The sequence below is a fragment of the Acanthisitta chloris genome, unplaced genomic scaffold (assembly GCF_000695815.1).
Source record: "Acanthisitta chloris isolate BGI_N310 unplaced genomic scaffold, ASM69581v1 scaffold8529, whole genome shotgun sequence".
In the NCBI taxonomy this organism is placed as follows: domain Eukaryota; kingdom Metazoa; phylum Chordata; class Aves; order Passeriformes; family Acanthisittidae; genus Acanthisitta; species Acanthisitta chloris.
Window position 1 is genome coordinate 1 of NW_008689756.1, and position 21144 is coordinate 21144.

The 21144-nt window shown below is 34.5% G+C and overlaps 1 protein-coding gene across 1 annotated transcript in view; it reads right to left on the reverse strand.

Moving 5' to 3' along the window:
* Nucleotides 1-5096: 5096 nt before the first annotated feature.
* Nucleotides 5097-21144, reverse strand: part of FMN1 (formin 1) — a 128762-nt gene continuing 112714 nt past the window's right edge. The window contains exons 14-17 of the mRNA XM_009081544.1: nucleotides 20530-20581; nucleotides 17209-17358; nucleotides 6211-6295; nucleotides 5097-5141 (exon numbers count right to left, since the gene is read on the reverse strand). Coding sequence (XP_009079792.1) covers nucleotides 5097-5141; nucleotides 6211-6295; nucleotides 17209-17358; nucleotides 20530-20581 — 332 coding nt within the window. The remainder of the gene's footprint in view (nucleotides 5142-6210; nucleotides 6296-17208; nucleotides 17359-20529; nucleotides 20582-21144) is intronic.

Below are 21144 nucleotides of genomic sequence, written 5' to 3' on the forward strand. Positions count from 1 at the left end.
TTTTGAAGAGTTTTAGCAATTCTGCTTGCACACCTTCTGAACTTCAGATCTCTAAAATAACTGCATAAAATTCTTATGGGTTAAATCTTCTTGAGCAGTGGAAATGTCTGGCAATGTAATGAACAGGTCATATCAAATAATTCATTAAAAGGAGAGACAGTTATTTAATTTTGGCACCATGCTAGCAGTCCCCAAGGTAAAGTCCCTTGCATATGCTCAAACCTTTGACAAATATGAAGGGTTTCTGAGATTCTGGAATTTCACCCTGTGCAATCCAAAATGACAGTTTTCTCAGATCTAACTCAGATCTGTAAAACAGTGCTGAATTCCAAAGCATATAAATTTGCTACCTTGTAAATGCCACAAGATGCATCCAACATATTAACTAATTAATCATTCAAAATACAAATGTTTATAATTTGACAATGGTTTCCTGTGTAATGTTGTGCTGCACCACACTATTTGTGATATTTTAATTTCAAAATCATAACAAAGAGCTCTTTTACCTTGGATATTTCATTAGAGATAAGAAAAAATATGTTATTAGGTCTTTTTACATACTTATTGTTACTTTTTCTGTCTAGAAGAACTATTTGAACTGGTGAGTTAATGGATATGGGATGCCACTCAGCTACATCTGAACTAAGTCCAATAAGCTGTATTAGACTACACAAACCTTTCAGAAAGATGTTCCATCTTGATTTGAAAGCATCAGAAAATGGAGAAACTACAAGTACCTGTGCTAATCTCTTTCAGTGGTTAACTACCCAGTGGTTCCTTTCCAAGGAACCATGTAGTTCCTTGCATTTTTCTCTCTTTGAAGCAATTTACTGACTATAATCAAGTTAGCTCTTTACTTTCTTATTTTCTTTACATTTATATGCAACATAAGCTTATCTTCAAAAGAAGAATGCCAAAGAGAACTCTACAGACAGCAAATCCTGCAGTTCACTAACTGGCATCAATAAATTGCAAGGGTGTTAAAGGAAAAAAAAAGAAAAACAAGAAAAAAAGAAAAAAAAGAAAAAAGAAAGAGCAAGATCCATAACAATACTGAACAAGACAGAGACAAGGCCAAGAATGAGCAAAGACTAGGTGGACATGATTTTCTGAAACTGTAAGATTAGATGGGTGCCTAAACACAGATTAAGGAGATTAATATTTCTAACTTTTTTGCATGTTTCTGAAATTCCACACCTACAAAATATTAAGGCATCCATTTTTAAGATACTGACCTGAAGCAATGAAGAAATAGTATTGCTAAATAAGTAACTACACAGTCTTCCACTGGCCCCTGCTCAGCTAGGAAAGATGTTTAGATCTAAGAAATTAATTGCTATCAATTAACTGGAAAATAAGGGCAATAAGAACCCTCAACATCATATGGAAAACAAAGCATTTTATTAATCTTTCACGTGGGAAAAAATCAGACTGATCAGAGATACCCTGGCTGTTTGTATCGGTTGGAGGAGATAACCTCAGCAATTCAGAAAGGTTGAAATATTATGAAAACTTTACCCTTCCTAGAAGCGCTTAAAATGTTCAATTATTTTTCTCTCTGCTTACTGAGTATATTCCACCCATTCTGCCTTAAGTTTTCTGCATACAGAAACTGAAGAGCATACAGTTTCTGTATTGATGCAAAAAAATATTCTAAGTTAAATACAAAAGTATAATATTCAATCTGTACATTTAGAAACCTATGATAAAACACACGATAAAACATTTACATGGGTTAGTCATGACAAAACACCTGGGCAGTTTCCATAGATTAGTAATAATGAAAATATAATTTAGATTTTCTGATCTCAAAGACAATAAGAGGACTTCCATTTTAAAATCAGGGAGTGGTAATGTTGTAAATAAGGTAAAGAGCACTTTATAAATTGTTGATATTTATTCATCTAGACTAAATTCTTCCCAATAATTTGATTTATGTATCAGTAACGTACATAATTTTCCTGGGTAATAAGCACCTACTGACATGGGTAACGTGTTTTAACAGTGCTTTGCTTTCCAGACTTTGCGAAGGTTGGCAATAACAGAAGAGACCAAAACAAAACAAAACAAATCAGAATCCCCTACGCCCTTAAGCCACATCTACTTCATGATAGATAGAAATAACTTCTATGAAGTGTAGAGGTATTTTAAGTTACATAGCCCAGAAAATTGTAACTGTCTATGTATTGGTGCTTGGCTTGAGTCCAGTCTTTTACTTCCTTGACAGAATGTAGACATGTACCAGAGACTTCTGTTCCATTCCATCTTTATATTTTCTCTCTTTTTTCCTTCTCTTTTATTCCCCCCAAACTAGAAAGCTCAAGGCAAAGTGAGGCATCAAACTAAATGCAAGCTTGAAACATAACTTTTGGTGACACTTGGTGACCCCAAGATGAATACAGGTTGATGCCAATTTCTTATGTCTGTAGTGTCTAAATATTTCACACATAAACAGGTTACATAGATACATATGTTAATATATCTTCTCTAATGCAACATTTTAGTTAAGGCCAGTAGGTGTACCATTGTGACTTCAATCACTGTCTGAAGACACTTCTGGACATCACTAAGGGTGTGTGATACTTAGCTGATGAATTCCATGCAAGAGTCTTATAGTCTTGATTAGGAGAATGAATCAAATAGTCTGGGTAAATTCTTCTTTTCATTTAAAAATACTTTAATTAGTAGTAGAGGATTTAAGTAATGGGTGAAACTGGAATCAAAATCCGTCTTGAGAGGAAAATCGGTACAAGTGAAAATGAGGAGAAAGAATGTCCCTATGCTATACAAGTTTTTGAATCTTCTGAAAAAACTGTCTTAATTCTCAAAACTTTGGCAAATTGATTATCTGAAAAAAGAATTATAAATCTGATGAAAGAATGCTTTACATGAATAATTTTAATTTTAATCCCTTTTTATATACACTTTTTAACATTTCAAAATTGAGTCAATTTGAATTGAAAAATGAAAATTCACATTTAGAAATTTTGAAGCAGGATATTTCAGTAATTTAAAACCTTGTTTCCACAATATATTTCTAATGAGAATTTTAAAGACCAGTCCTTTTTTCACAAGCAGTGCTACTCTTGTTGATTAATATTTCAAGTAGAATGATCCATTGAAAAATTCTCCATCAAGTCAAGTGGCAGTATACACTAAATACATGATAGAAAGCTATATCAAAACTCAATACTTGTTTGCTTAAAGATTCATCAGAATTGCTTTGCTTGCTGTTGTTCTTTGGCTTTTATAAGCATTATTGCTCCTCTTGTTTATCACTAACAGTACTGGAAACTAATGTACTTCACCAATTTAGTGGAAGACAGAAAAAAACATTTGGATCTTCTTTCTCTGCAATGGGACTAGTCGAACTACAAATCAGATTATTTTTGAAGGCATATTATTAACTGCTTTCAGAAGAATTATGCTTACATATCCTGAATATATCTGTACCAGCTAGAAACTTCAATACATACATGGGAATCTTGAGTCCCTTATTTTAATTTATGCAGGAAGGAGAGAGATACTAAGTTAAGAAACCTGCAATAAAATCCTCAAGTTAGTTTATGAATGGGGTCTCCACAACTGCTATTTTCCTTAAGAGGCATACACTTTGAGAGATGACTTTACCTTAGGTTTTATACTAGTTTCTCTATCAAAATTGCTGTATAATAAACAATGTCTGTCTCATGTATATTTGTTCAAGGTTCTAAGCAAAGAACTAACACCTTCCCCCATTACCTTTTTACACATTTTTGTTTCACCTAATTTCTCTTTGTAACCAGCTTCAGGCACCATTATCATAAAGAAGAGGGTTTCTCTTTTACAGACCAGCAAAAGCATGTTTCTTCCAGTTTGTTATTCCTATTTAAAGGCCATTACCTACTTGTATTTAATAATCACTTTTCTGTTTTACTGTAAATTAACTTCTGCTTCAAGATTTCTCCTCCTAAGAATCCAAATCCTTAAAATGCAGTAAAAATCTTCAAGCAACAGTGCATATTCACTAGGGTTATTTTCAGGCTCTGCTACTCTATGGGCAATGGTTATAATGTTACAGGAGGACAGTGATACCCTGTTATTTCTTCCTCAAGTTTTAGTTATTAAATTTTATACATATATATATATGTATGCTGGATGCATTCTTCACACAAACATAGGGGGACAAAAGCAGGCTGCGTAATGTATTTTAGAGAAGATATTTATTATTTAAAAGAAAGCTTTCAATGGAATTGAAAGCCAGAGATTTAATGGCAAACACGTAACTTCATGGAGACATATTGTTGGATCTTAACTGAATGAATAATGATTAATAAAACTAGCATTTTATAGAATTGATATTTCAATATATACTGAAATAAAAATATACATTTTATCATTTTTAAGCTCAAAATTTAGGAAATGTTAGGTTAAAAGCATAAAAATAATGAATCAGTTATGCCATCAATCATAAAACTAAAGAATTTGAAGCTATTCCTTTTCATGTGCAAAATATTGTTTCCATTTCAATGTATGGCATAAGCTGAAGCTTCTATAAAAATACTTCTAGTAAAATACAGCATGAATCTATAAGTATATTTAATCAGTTTTAGAAAGATGCATCCAATATTTAGACACTGTAAAATTATTAATAATCAATTTTATCTCACTTGCTTCTTAAGTAACAAGAAGTCTGGTGCAATAGTCTTTTGTGAACTGAACGGCCTATTTGCTCTTATCTACACAAAGCCCTGCAAACAACCTACAGGTTGCTAGTTATTACTTAACTCAGCATCCAAAATGCTCATTTTAGCTCTTCCATATTAATGCATTATGCACAGCGTACTTTAAATAATCATTAACAAGAAGACGTATTTTAAGCAATGTAAAGGAGAGTTACAGAAGATTATTTTGACTTCCCATGTAAAACTTCTTAGAATTCTCTCCACTGAATGTACGAACCCCTCTGAAGGAACTCAAGAGTCTTTAGTGGATTGTCTTGGAACAGCTCAGCAAAGCACAATTCAGTATCTAACGTAAGGTGCTCCCTGGACCATGGGTGTAGTAAAGTATCACACAATGTATGAAATCACACAATTGTTTTCATCTTTCTTCTTTCAGTTGGTAGTCACATTGGCTTCCTTCTGACGTAGTCTTTCTTTCTGTTAAAAAAAGAAAGTTTTTTTATAATTTTTGTCTATCATTTTCCACCTCCTCTCGAGTTGCATAAGTATTTGGGCTAGAAGATGGAGAAGTACTAAATAAGTCACAGTAGATGAAAGTTTTCTTTGATTAAAAACAACTAATGAAGCACTCAAAGAAGGCTCAGAATCAGTTCATTACTGTGGAAAAGCTGATTTTGTTTTAGCTACACACTTGTCAAGTACTGTGTACCGTTAAAAATACACATTTCTGTGAAGACCAGTGCAGTTACAGAAAAAAACCAGATACATTTCAAATTCAAATACCTTCTCTTGTCTAGAATGGTTTCTGCTGACATAAAGGTTCTAATTTAGTATTCGTTAGATTATCTTGTTTAATGACCTCTTCCCAGGCAAGCGTAGTCATTCATATCTCTGCCACCTGACCTGCAACTGATACGGTCTGCTGGGAATGGCAATAATATACTGATTCCTTCATGTATATTTCCTTCTCTTAGTCTCTTACTTCCTAGAGTTTGAGACATGTTCATCTAGCCTATGTGCCTTGCATACAGACAAAAAAGGTTTTATATACACTGTAAATTATTACTCCTCTTTTTGTCTTGTATCAAAAACGGCAGGATACAGCAAGGAACAAAATAGGGATTTAATCCCTTCTACCATTATTCAACAGAGCAAACAAGATTTTTAAGGTTTTGAAAAAGACAGACGCTCAGACATTGGACAAATATATTCAGTGAGCTTCAATGTACATGAAGCATGGAAGAAAATGCAATAAACTTCACTGGAAGGGAAGAAGAAACCACAAAAGCAGCTCTTACCATATTTTGTTATCTAAGATAGTACAGCCATGCCTAGGCACAACTAAACAAAGTTTCAAACATAACTGTTGGACTACCATAGAGTATAAGTTTAAAGATTTCTCCTTAGGAAGAAAATCACCCTGCTACATCCAAACTAAGCATACTATATCACCCACCAGTGACAGCAGAAACTGGCCATCATTCTGAATGACAAGAACAGTGTCACAAAACCCCTATGAAATATAATACTGAAAACCAGATCATACCAGGCTAGCTGTAGGATTGATTCTTTTAGTTTCAACTTTCTTCTCTGCAGTTAACTTGCTCACTGATTGCTGAGCCACTTTGATTCTGAAACACAGAAAAGAGAGTTAGATTCAAAGAAATTAAAGATGTTCCAGCTCTGCTTGGCATATACTTCTTCTGGAAGAATCTTCATCACTTTTTTAGGCACATTAGCCCAACAAACTGCTACTACTATTCAAAGACACCTGTAGATCAAAGTACATTTTCAAATGGAGAAAATCAAAAGCAAAAGGACAGCCCGTCTGTCTTGCTTATTGAAAATGCCACTAGGCAATTGATTTCTCTGTTCTTCCAGGATCTGGGTTTTATGGAGTATCTTTCCCACCAAAAAAACTGCAGTGCCAAGGCAAAAAGATCCTCCTCTGAAAAAAACCCAGAGCTAGCTGGTTCAATCTGTTGTAGATATATAATATGCTATTTGAGTAGGCCACTTGCCAAGATACACATTATAATTCCTCTGAAAACCTTGAAATGAAAGCATCTGCCACTTTTTCCTTAATGTTTTCCGTGCTGCTTTACATGGAATTGACTGACCAGTCTCACTGATGTGGTAATAGGAGGAGAGGCAAATCAGAAGGGGTTCTTGCTTAGGGTAGTTAAAGCTGTCTTGTGTACAGTTACAGACCAGTCTACTGAAAGTACTATCCAGATAAAGGGAAAGAACATAGATCTGATTGCTCTGCTTCTTGCCTTTTGCTCTTAGGGTCTTGCATACAGAACTCGTTTCTTTCGGGAATTTAACAATTAGAACTCAATGAAAAGTTTTATCACGAGGAAAAGGAGACATGGAGAATTTTAAAAAAAGGGACTTAACTTTCATTTTACAGACTGGAAAGGGCAGGGGAAATTACATGCTCAACAGTGCTAAGTAAAGAAAATTCTTGGCACTCCTAGTACAGGATCTGCCCAGTGCTCAGTGCCTTTATAATACTGATGCTACGTACACCTACTTTATAATTCTATCTGAAAAATGCAGAGGGAAGTAAATTGGGAGTGAATTTTTACAAGCAAGGAGAACTCAGCAAACCAGTTTTCAGTAATGCACACCAAATCAGTCTTTTACCAGAAGCAACACATTTCTCGGCACTCTTGAACTGAAAAATTCTAGTTTTTTCTCCTATTTAACTTTTTCCACTGGCAGAAATAATTGCTATGGCTAGTCAAAAAGTATTTAAAATACCATGTCCAGTTCAAACCACTTTTGACACACTCAATTTTTGAGGAATTTTGGCAGAAAAGCAAAAAGGAAAGTGGATTATAGCTGCTATTACGGATGTGTAGTTCCTTGCTGTAACACTAGCAGCAAACTTGATTCTTTTAAAAACACAGAATACATTCATAAGTTCATTATTGCGTTTATCAATGTTGGAAATGAAAATTTCTTCTTTATATATTTCAGAAGGATCTACTGGGCAGTTATTGGTGGTATCTCACTTTCCAGCGCTGAGGAATGGGTCATTTTCAAGCAAACTTATTTTCAACACTGTTTAGCTACAGCATTGATTCAAGGTGTAGCTACACTCTGAAATACACAGATATGAAATTATTATTCTGTAAATTATTTAAATACAGATGACATTTTGATGACACTTGAGTGCTCCCAGTTTCTACAGGTAAACAATTAAGTCACAACACATAATTCCATCTTTTTACAATTTTGTTAATCAGCACAATTTACTTCTTAATGATGGATGACAGCACCCACAGGACAGCATGCTATTCCTCACAGGTACAATGTTTATGCAAAGATGATGATGCACTTCAAGACAGTCTTCAGGTTCGGCAGAATCACACCAAGTGATCAGCCTCTAAATTACTCCCTATTTTGAGTACATTTTATTTTTTATTGCATTCTCTTTGGTCCTAGAAGTGTTTTCACATAGTTTTAAAGTGTCTAGAATCCATGTTTTCATCCGAAGGGAGAATTCCAGGATTATAAACTTGTAAACTTGAAAAGAAAATTGTGCCTGCCACTGATTTAGGCCTAGCTGTGTATTTTATGCCATATTTGCACCATTTCTATGGAACCTGGATTTTTAAAAATAGAATGTATAGTCTGGAATACAAAAGAAAAATAAACCAACTCACTTACATGACTTGAATCATTTAATATTTGGCTCATAAAAATGACAGATTAATTGTATATTACACTTTGGTCTCCTAGGGAAAAGAGCCAACACTTTGCTAACATAACTGATAAGATCAGCATCCACTATCAGAAAATGTAACCGCATCATTTTAAAGGAACATAACCATTTGGATTTTTTAAAAATCAGATGGCTCAATTTTAAGAAAGTTGTTAGCTCCGTAATTTCCTCAGTGAAGCACCTATGCTGTAAAGGTGCCTCATAAATAATAATTCTTTGTTAAACACAGGATACCAGAACTGGCTATTGTGTTTGGAAGCACTATACTTGAAATCAGAAAAATGAAATGATCTGAAACTACAAAATTCAAAATCATAGAAACGGCTAACAGCAGAAATCTATTTTTTTTTCATTATCTACTTTCATTTAAAAAAACCCTGGATATGACCATGTATTGCTCATTAAAAGCTGTGACAGCCTTCCAACAAAACTTACAGACACACAACATTCTTCACCCATGGTCAACTCCAGAGTCCTTAGCAAAGGGAAGACACGAACCTGTTGGTGTGGATCCAGAGGAGGACCACAAAAATTATCAGAGGGCTGAAATACCAATTTCTGTGACAAAACGTTGAGAGAGTTGGGGTTGTTCAGCCTGGAGAAGAGAAGGCTCCAGGGAGACCTTACTGTGGCCTTTCGATACTTAAAGGAAGCTTATAAGAAAGATGGAGACAAAGTTTCAGCAGGGCCTGTTGTGACAGACAAAGGGGTAATGGTTTTAAAATAAAGTCAGTTTACACTAGGTACAAGAAAGAAGTTTTTTACAATGAGGGTGCTGAAACAGAATCAAGCCCTAAGACAGAGCTCCACAACTTACAGCTCACAGGTATAGGCTGAACAACATGAACTAAGCATATCACCAACCACCCTATATCCCTTTCTCCTGAGGTTTTTTTATGTGAATTCAATACAAGGGAGTAGCTCACATGAACTGGACATTTAGAGAGGCATGTGCATAAGGGGGAGTTTGGAGATGTGCAAGGGAATAGATCCAATGCAGAAATTTTATTCTTCCTATATCGGTATAAAATAGCATGAATGGACACGCTAGTCTAGCTGTGTTCTAGAGACTGCAGCTCTAGAAACTGGCACTAAATCTAATAGATATGAAATCAAGGAGGAAGAAAGGGGAATTGAAAAGTCAACAGAAGTATATCTAAAGCAGAAAGCGTGAAAGGATAGAAGCATGTAGTAAAACATGCTAAGAAAATAGTGACAAGGACACTTTTGGACACTGGAGAGGATGAAGAGAGCAGAAAGGGTGGTAGAATAGCTGAATCACAACACAAGATACAAAAGGATGTTGTGGACTCTCCCTCACTGGAGATATTCAAGAACTGTCTGGACACAATCCTGTGCAATGTGCTCTTAGGATGACCCTGCTTGAGTAGGGAGCTTTGACCACATTAGCACTGTGGTCCCTTCCAATCTGTGTGCAGATGCTAATTTAGCAAGCAATAAAATAAGGCCAAAACATTATGGAAGGCAAGGCAGTTAAACCTTCAAATCTGATGAGCTGTAACATATACGTGTTTAAAAGAAAAGTTACTCTCCTTCAACAGTGACCAAAAGAGGTCAATATACCTTAATGAATAAAGAAGATGTGGTGTCAAACTGAGCAGTACTACACATTAGACCACAATATGGGAAAAAAAGGAATTCAATTATCATAACAATATATCTTAAATAGGAGAACCATGACTCTGATAGTGCCTACATATCCTTACTATAAGCAATGGGAACACAATTGGATTTTTCCTGCCACTATGTGGCAGGTGTTGTCTTCCCCTGTAAATTGGATGCAAGTCAGTCCTCTTATATTAGAAGTTATGAGTGAAAAATTTACGTTATTTTTATTCAAAATTATATGTAATTAGGGACACAGAAACCAGATATAAACATAAGCCTGTATTTATTAAGTTTCCTGCATAAGCTCATGAAGATACTTTTTCTCCTTACCAGAGAAGATAACATCAAGCCAGGGACTAACCAGATAAACTGATTATCATTTTCAGCCCTGCTTCCCACTCAAGTCAGACAGAAGAAGGTGTGAACTGGCACACTCCATGCTCTGAAGCCCCCAGGTAGGAAAATGAAAATCCCTTCTAAATGAGCCAATTGCTACTTATGTATGTTACAGCTCTGCTATTGTGTGACAACAGAGATCAAATTATCTGGTTCTCTCTCAGCTTTTTAATATTCTGGAATAATCTATTCTCCTTGCTTCTACAGCTCCTTCCATGCAGCTGGTAGGTTTTGTGGATAGCTGTGGGTTATGAAACAGCTTACAATGAAAATTCTGTGTCACCAGAGCTTTCTAAGACTAGAAGTTAAAACTTCTTCTATAAGGCTGTTTTGGCATAAGGAATTGTTGTGCGAACAAAATTTCAGATACCGGTAGAGATGAACAAGGAAAGCTAGCTCCAGTTGATATCAACTGTTCAATTCAGAGCCAAGCTGCACAGCCAGCCCAGATTCTTAACACAGCTGAACAGTGCTTCCCTTGAGAGACTAAGAAATATTCCCATAGTTCAAATTCCTTTCATGTGTTACATGCCTTACTACTCTCAGTACTACAATAACTTCTGAATGCAGCCCATAAACTAACTCTTAAGTAACAACATTGTTTCCTCAAAACAGTTAGCTCATGCAATATAATAGGTTAGATTTCAGTCTCAAAATTGTAGAAGAGAGATGCCTGTGTAATACCTGGCCTGACAGATGATTTTACTAAGTTCTTGGTTAGTTTCACAATTAGAAGCCTTATACCAAACTATGAAGCCTGAACATTGTCCACTTCTGTTACTGTATTGTACAATACAATTGCCTGATCAAGCCTTCAGGCTCAAATCTTCTGTAAAGAACTTGGTCATTACTGATCAAATCTTGACACTGCATTTAGAATAAATGTTCACTAACTAAATAGGTACAAATACAGTAAAATGCATGTTGACAGTGGATTTAATCATCCAACCTCAAATTGCTAATATGTTTCTATTTTTTTCTGAATCTAATGACAGTGTTTTATCTGTACAAAGTGAATGAGAAATTTTATCTCTTTAGTCACAAGAAACAAAAATCTATTTTTATGCCTTAAGGAAAGCTGATGCACAAGAAAAAGCAATAGGATGAAAAGGTTACACCAATTCAGATCAAAAATGTGCTTCAGTCCTCCTAAGATGGCCACTAGCAGATACCTTGGAGGATATAAAGCTAGCCAAAGCCTACAGTGATAGTCCCTAGAATACTTCTGCAGCTGGAAACTCTTTTCATGTGTAAGTCCTCCGTGGCTTTTTCGAATATAGTTTTGTATTGCCACCATTTTGAAAGCAATGCAAGCTTTTGGCACCTGTGACATCCTGTGGCAAAGTGTTCAATAGATTAAGTATGCCTACTACAAAGATGCATCACTGCATTTGGCTTATACCAGCTGGTACATCATTTGATTCTGTCCTATTAGATGAGGTATGTAATGACTATTTCCTATTCATCCTTCAAGCTTGTACATGTCTCTATCATATCCTCTTCAGCAGAGTCCTTTCCAACCAAAGAATTCCTCTTCATTTAAATGGCTCCTTATACAGAAGCCATTTTGTACCTGACCACTCTTAGTCTTACCTCTCCTAGCTCTACCACATCCTTCTGGAGAGGAAGGGAGAAGAGCTGCATTTGAATAACTGTAGATTCATATAATGATTCAGTGATGCTGTGAAACTGTTCTGTCCAAGACCAAAACCTTGACATAGCACTTTGCCAGATCTGCTGTATGTTCTATGGGAAACAGTAGTTTCTGTTTTGCAGCACAGGCCTGTAATTTGTAATTGTCTCCCCAATTTCCCCCATAGCTACACCTTAACCTCAGAAACAGGCAAAACCCCCTTCGTGTTTTCCTTTTTTTTTTTTTTTTCCCAATTAAACTGACTCCACAAGCTTTTATATGACAGTGAACCACTAGCCTTCAACCTGGTAATGCTGTAGGGCTCACTGATCAGACTTCCTCACAAATTTGCAGTCTTTATCTGATGCTGCAACTATGTGTACAAGGAATTCCCAGCATAAATTCATAAAGACACCCAGTGATCCTAATGACCATATTTCATATATTTCCTTAAAACTCATATATATTGTGATTAGTTTAACAGAATGCAAAATAAACAAATCTGTTACACTCATGTTTTAGCTTTTATCATACAGGAGGACTGTACAACACCTGGATGATGCTCTTTTTGGAGTGTTTGTTTGCATGAAGTGATCAAAATAGCTCAAACCTAGATTCTCACTGACTTTTTCTAGGTAACATATTCATGACAATTGATGAAATAAAAATTCACTTTTTAAATCAAAACATAAAATAAATTTGGTCTTCTAAAATAAATACAATGTGTTGAACCAAAAATTATGCCTCGTCCTAGCTCATGGTTATACTGAAAACGAAAATAAAATCCACTAGTTTTGTGGCAAATGTTTCTGTCAAATTTCACTCATTTGTTAGGCTCAAGATAATCTCATAATTAGCTTAATAAATGGTTAAAAATATTAGATATTGTATTGGCCATCACTGCTAAGAGATTTTGTAATTTACATGCTATCCATTATGACCACATGGTGTTACGAACAAGGACCCTCCAGACTTACTCCTTTCCTGTGCAGAAATAGAGGGTAATGAATACAATTCATTCTCTGTGTAATAAATGGAAGAACTGAGTAGAAAGCTATAGCCAATTTACTATAATAAATAAAAATTAGCTAGGCACTGCTTGGTGGTTTTTCTTTTGTTAGGACTTTTGCATCTTTACCATTAGCTACCTACACTGCTACAGTCATAGTTTCTGCTTTTCAGATATGTTATTGCCTTATTAATCACAAGATTAAGCTGAAACCATCAACATACTTTGTGCTAGAGATGAAATTCAAGCAAAAAATAAATAACTTTAGAAAAATGGCCATTTATAAAAGGTATCATTAGAAAATATCTACAGTTTTTTCCCTGGTTTTAAGATGAAGTATATAATTCTGTTCATTAAATAATGATTATGTGTTCTCCAGCTATTGAGACCAATTTCGGATCTGTTTTTATTTTTCTGAGTTCTGACCTATAAAATTTGTATGTATGTGCAATCTGAAAGAGATTACTTACTCCAGTACAGTAACTATTGTAGCAATCTTATCTTTGCAGTTAAGCAGTGGGTAAAATTAACAAAAATAATTTATTTTCTATTTAATTATTTCATATTTACAGGGTAACAACCATAAGCACATTATTGTAATCTTTGCACATTTCTTTCGCAAAACATAATCACAGTTTTTGATTAAACTACTCACTGCAAATTATTAGCATTTTTTCTGTATTTATACCTTTTCCCTTTTCAGATTTGACTAGGATGTCCTCTTAAAATGTACTTTTAACAGATTTGAATGCTTTAATAAACTTATAGATAGGCATTCACACATATATATATTTATAATGGATTTCAGTTGTTAAAAATACATATTTGTCTTGATTCTGAATTCATCAGTACATCCACTGCAAATTAATAGTCTAAGAAAGGGAAGTAAGAGTGGAAATATATGCAATATACCATGCGGTAAGTGCCTTGTTGCCAAGAAAACCCCAAGCTTTCTTCTAGTCTTCAATTCAGTTATCATCTAAAAATTTCATATACAAAAGAGAGCATAAAAGGAGCAGATGTACCTGAATGCATAGACAAATTATAGAGCTGTCAACAACAAAACTGACTTTTATGCAAAATGAGACAACAAAAAATTTCCAACATTTGGTGCATTTACATTAAGCTGTTTGCAGAGATGAAGATGTGATCATCAAAGCAAATTTTATTTCATTGTATTTACATTCTGGTAGTGAAGGGAAATCAATGTCAGAAAGTAAACTGTCATGTTTTGAAAACTGTCTTCATTTTATTTCTATAGTAATTCATATCATGGTTTGGTATCTATCTGTAACTCTGTCTTGCATTTCTAAATAGTGTGAAAATTTTGTCCAGGAAAGAGACAATGATTCAACTATATTTTGCAGGCAGCTAATTTACTTTCATGGTAGGTTAAATGCAGGGCAGCTCAGCTGAAGTGTTTCCTTTCCTTTAAGAAACAGTCTCATAGAAATCTCATTTGATTTCTACAGTTGTGTTGTATTTGGGAGCCAAGTAGCTTTTAGACAAAACAGGCTCTTGCAGCTGAGGCTGTCATTTAGTTAAAGGCAGTACCCTTTTCTCCTGAAATTAGGAGATTTTAAAGTTGTCTGTTACACAATGCAAAGTAGTTAGCTTTGACTATCAAATTTTAATTTTGGAATAGTAGATATTCTGACCTATTTTTACTACTATTAAGTTTAAGCTAATACATTTTTAATTATACCTTTGCATAATGATAATTCTACATAATTAAATTCTTAATGTTATGTGCCATATTTCTTGAAAGACAAATTAATCCAAGCCTCAGTAATCCACTATTAACATTCCTATATAAATGTAAAAAATGAAATAAATTTATCTATCTATAGTGACTAGCTAATTCAGATACAATTTTACACTTCTCCTGAAATGTGAAGGGTAATCCAATTGGAAACATGTTCATATAACAATATCAGTGCCTCAGTTACAGAACCCAAGTTTACACAGTCAATTCTTCCTCTTTAAAGGTTTCCTCAAAACAAAAGAATTGGTTCATGATAAACAGTACTTTAAAAATGCACAACAAATAGTGCATCCAATTAATTAGCCAGTTAAGGAAGACAGCTGTCCATTCCTGCCATTCTAAGGTTTTTAGTTACCAATGTGCACAATGACTCTTAGCTTGCTTTCAAACTTCTTTGGACAGCAGCTTATCAACTGTAAGTTTCATACTTTGGAAAACAGAACTCTTAATTGGTCATGGCCTTACAAGACATTTTCAGGTGACGAAAATAACTTTTCCACCATTCTAATCTACTGATTTCTTAATGTTCTTCTTTTCAGTAACACATTACAAAACAATTTAGAATGACCAAAACAAACAGTTCTTCTGTCATTCTAATTTACTTACTACACAAGGCTCCTCATTTTCGCAGCTTATTGTCTTGAATCACACAAATGTTAAATGTAAAGACCAATGAATTGTCCTAAGATTAATGAAAATTTGGAAAAATAATTTGAAGTGAACTCTGAAAAACAGTCTATATGATCTAGAAAGTGTCATCACTTTGAAGTATTATACTAAAAGGTGCTCTACATTCTACTGGTATTGCTTTACACTGAATAGAAATAATTTTTTCCATCAGAGGAACTGATGAAATATTTGTGTTGCATTTCTATTTGTAGATTTTATTTACATAACTATTAAACCATGAGAAATTCTCACCTCACCTGAGTAGGAAAGCACAGAATACAGCAGTCTCCTTACAAAGACTTCTTGAATATTATATTAGGAAAGTTCAGAAGTTATGTACTGTTAAAATACTTACAAGGCATTCTATATAAATTTATTTGAAGGTATCATTGTATGCCCTCAACAAAGTGTTAATTATTAATTATTATAGGAAAGGGTGTATGGTCTGTTTTTTTCCCCTTGGATAGCTAGTTTCTATTACTCTTAACTGCTTTTGGAATAAAAATAAATCATAATTCAGCAGAAAATATATCCCTGACATGATCTTTATCATGATTATAGCAATGTGCTAGTGACTGTTCATTTTACACAGTTTTCACCATGTAAAACAAATTTGCTTATTGATCTAGGCACATGGAAATAGAAGATTCTTTATAAACGTTTGCAGTTGCCAGCTTCTAAAATCAATCCAATCATAGATGATGCAAAAAAGCTACAACTTTCAAGTGTTTAAAACTGTAAGAGCTACAAAACAGTGTTGATAAGGTTGATAATTGGGAATTCATAATTTCTACATCTTGCCCTACAAAAATCTACTTTACATGAATGTAAAAGCCCCACTAATGGAGCAAAACTGCAAATATAAGTGTAAATGAGCATACTACTTTTGCTAATACTTTTAAAGACATTTTAATCTAAATCTCTGTCAATTTGGAATAAGTACCTGAATTTATACTTCATGTTGAAAGTGATCACTCCATTCTTTTCCAAAGCATGACTGTATTACCACTCTTTAGGTCTTTTCAAATGAATTGAGATATGGTAAGCATGGTGAGCTTGTAGTAGAATTGCTTTTTTTCTGAGTAAAAGATTTTAAGCTTCTCTATGAAAATCAAGAAAATAATTGAAGGTTTTAGGTTTTTGGGTTCTTTTACTTTAACTAATAAAATCACGAGACTGTTGTGAGATCTAGCGGCAAGTAGTTTGATGTCCTCAGCAGGACATCAAAAGTCAGAAGCAGTGCAGTAAATTCAGTGTGGGGCTTCAACACTGTGCTAAGTGTGGCCTGAATCTCTTGGGCTTCCCTTTGATGCAAGTGCAGTATATTAACTGGAAAAGCATTCACTTTTATTTGTCTGTACTGTCTGCAACAGCAATATCGCCTCATTTAGGCTAGTTCAACATGAAAATGCACAGAGAAGCAATCTGTTATAAATTAGCACAGCTCCCCTTTCATTTTACTAGCTAGTAATTGGAAGGGGTTACAAAAGTGTAATTTATCAGATTATATGTGTTTATCTTTTTGTAGGGACAGCATGCCTTTGGTGAATTTTCCTACGCACCCTGAGGGAATAATCTTTCCTTGATGTCCACTAGATCTGAAAGAAAACAATGACGCCTGTGAAATCTAGGAATATAATTTGTTGGGTTTGAGAAGTAGCAGTTTCCCAGACATCTAAAATGGTATTAATGACTTTATTAGAACCTTACCGTTCTTTGGAAATGTTTTTGCTCTCTCGTTTCCAAATGGACTTGAAGTCACTGCAGAATTCGTACCACACCATGAAAATGTAGTTTGGTGTGATCTCCTTCTCACCAGGCTTTGGCTTTATCCCGAAGTATCCCACTACTTCTTCAAAGCTACAAGGGAGTGGGAAGGAAAAAAACTTGTCAACACGTAAGTCCACTGGGGAAACAATTTCTCTGATTCAGTAGTCAAGGCTGGTAATTACCATAACTTCCCCTTTGCCTTGGAAATTATAGCAGCAATTCATGCTGCATATAACTAACTTTCCAACACCCACCTCATTCCCAGGAGGAAAACTTACAGATGCACGAGCCATCATAGAGATATGTCACACAGGCAAACCATGGGCATTCAATTATAATGGAAAAAAACTCCCTGCAGTTCAGAAAATGCTATATTATAGTATTAATGAATGGATTTGATGATCTTAGAGACCTCCTCCAACCTTGATGATTCTAAGATTGACACCTTTAGTTTTATTTGCAGCACTCCATGAAGATCTTAGTCTCCCACTTATCTTTGCTGAAGAACTATGGAAGAGTCACACGCCAAGTCAGGAAAAATCTCCAGGCCAGGTTAAAAATAAGCTTCAATTATATAGGGAGAAATGGGAGTAGCAACAAACCAACCACATACAGTGCTGATAGTCAGCTTTTAATGTTTTTAATGAAAATAAATCATGTCCTTCCACATGTGTCAATAAGTAAATACTTAATTTTTTGAAAATACATTGCCAATATTTTAATGCTTTTTAAAATTTTATAATGTGGCTACTGAATTGCTAAACTGTTGGATATTTTTGAAGTTGTGTTGTATTACAGATGATATTTCTGAGAGCATTTTAATTGACTGTGCTTTTTTAACCTTTACGACATTGCTTTGTGTAGACAAAATGGAACGATCCACATGACAAGGTACTTATATAAATAAATACAGTATGCTCACAAAAGTGAACATACTATATAAATATGTCCACTTTTGTAAAAGCTGAATCACTTTTCTCTGCAAAGTAGATGCAGCAATCCTGAGAGACTTGGTGATACTTATTAAAAATAATGCTATAATTTTAAAATTAAGGTAACAGCATACTCAGAATAACTATTTTGTCTTGAAATATTAGTTTTATTTAATGAAAAGAAAGATATATTTGTCTTTAGAGCTGCAAGTCTAGAACACAGGAAAAGTAAATACTGAAAATAAAATAAATAAAAGGTATTTTAAAGACTTGTAAGGAGTCCCCAACTATTCAACAGATGCTACTTAAGCAACATATGAAGCTTCAGCAAGCCTTTCTTTCTTAATTTATATTTGCACTGCCCACATTGCATGTTTTCATATGGAATTGTCAAGATTAGAGTTAAGATTTTTTTGACTTAGGTTGAGATTAAAGCTTTTAGTTAGGCCTGAATAATATAAAGGAACCATCTAAAATACAGAATTTAGCCACATGAGCCAATAAGCTCTGGGTTTTTTTTTTGTAAAGAAAGAGATTCTAGAACATGCTGAAGAATATTCCATATTGTTCATGGTGAGCTATTAATAGTTTTTTTAATTCTCATATGTGGTAACTTCAATCTTTCACATTTCTTACATTAGTTTTGTATGAAACATGTAACTATATTTCAAGTCAATTGATGATCCATGGTAAAAGAATCACAATGACATAAGTATGTATAAGCCCATAATACTCAGAGTTGAAAGGTCTTGTAGTGATACTACAAGGAGAAAAAAAAACCAAATAAATAAATAAAACCAATACAGCTTTAACTACCTGTGTAAATCATTTTGGTATTTCAAACCCTAAAAATACTAACATACTGTAGTCAAAATTACATGGTTAAAACCATTTATGTCTACTGACCAATGTAGTTGCCCAGCTGCAATGTAGTGCTTCATTATATTCACACGGGCCAAATACTCCTTCAGCTGTTCATACCTCTTGATGGGAATAGCTGAGCCAGGTACAGCAAGACCAGAAACTCTTAGGTTTGCTTCCTGTAACAGCAGCCGCAGTAACATCGTGCTCTCTTCTTCCTAACAGAACCCTTCTCCACCCTAGCTGGAGCATGCTGAGGTGGGATTCTGATTTCCTGCACACTCTCTCTCACACTATTTTTATTCTGGTGCTTATTTCTCATCCTCTCTGTGTTTCTTCTTCAGCCCTTCTGCCAGCTGTACTGCTTTGCTTTCACCCAGCTTAATCTGGCTTCCTGGGCTGCTTTCTGCCTTTCAAAAGTAGTATAAAATACTGAATATTTAGTTAGCAATTGAAAAACTCAACCTCTGTGTTGGACAACTAATTCCCTAAGTCAACTGCAAGTTAAGTGTAGCTCCATACCCTGGAGCATCTACTCTGCTCCAGAAGTGCTACCAAGAAGGCAGAATCTGAAAGAGCCCTGTGGCACAAAAGGTAAGTTTGGAGCTAAGTAGAAAGAAAATGAGCCAGTCAACCACCCTTGAAATTAAGAGGTCAAGCCCCAGCTGATGTCAGTCACTTGTTCAGCCAATGTAGGCACCTTCTGCAAGCAAACATAAACAGTTCACCTAAGACTTGAACTGCATTTGGGAGGAGCCTATCTCCCTTTGCCTAACGGCCTAGGGAAACTAACTTAGGTGTCGCGGGTGGAGTGACTCTGGGCTGAGAAAAGTAAAATTAAAATTTAAATTACCACAGATCTGCCTTTAGTGACCACAAAAAAGAAAATACTGATAAGAAGTTAAAAAGAAACTTGTCCCAGCTTATTTTTAGCAGGTCCATAGCTATGTCAGATCCTTCACTCTCACAAAACTATAATTTAGTACACAAAATTTATTAGAAATACTAACTTATTGAATATATTACTATCCATCTATAAATCAATTTATCTCACTTTTTCCCTAATTTGTCTCCTTTGGCCTACTTTAACCTAAGTAGAGCACAGTTACTCAGGAAATAAAAACATTAGGATTTCACTGGTTTCTTAGGCAATTGAATGCTGTATACCAAGTGCTGAAAATGTTCAGTGATGATGAAGTACATTTTTACCTCATTAAGTAGTAAATCAGTTATTTCAATATTCTGTAAAACTCTGATTCAGTTCAAATTGATAGTAATTAAAACCTCAAACACAGTACACAGTTTGGCTAAAAATTCAACTGAACTTTCTCCTGGAAGACTGCATAAGAGTTTTTGAAAAGCACATTAATTCTTTGAAGTACTGATCCATTTTCTATTTAATGTAATTCCTAAATTCAACAAGAGCTTTGACCATAAGAAACTTAGAAAACACTAGCAAAAGCCTTACCATTTTTGAGCGTTTTCCAAACTGCTCTCTTCATTTTTACGTTCTTCTTTAGCTGTCAATGAAAAACATTTTCAATATATAAATGACTGTCTTATTATTTTAGAGATCCCACCAGGTAAACATCTCTTACATTCACAATCAGATAGGTTCAATTCTAAATACAGTAGAAGTGATAAACATTTGCTATTTTTCAATTTTTATTTCTTTCTTGTACCTAATGAATGCTTCTAATGTACCAATAAAGTATATTGGATTTGAAAAGCAATTCAAAATCCATACTATAATATATAGTGGTAGGCATTAATCTGAATAGAAAGTAAACACTTAAACTTGCTTTTCAGATTTTTAAAAAAGAAAATAATTAAATTGTGTATGTTTGTTCATTGTTGTGGGTAAGAAGGTACAAATTTAAATCTGTTTCTGCAGCACAAATAATTGCAAGTTCAACTGGAATTGAACAGGTACAAAACATAGTTAACACCAACTCTTCCATATAGCTATCACATTTTGGTTGGGAAGTTGGGAAGTGAAAACACATGTCCTAAGTTTTCAATGTATGGTATATATATGTTTTTTGAAAAAGCAGACAAGAGTTTGAAATATGGTTAGTGAATC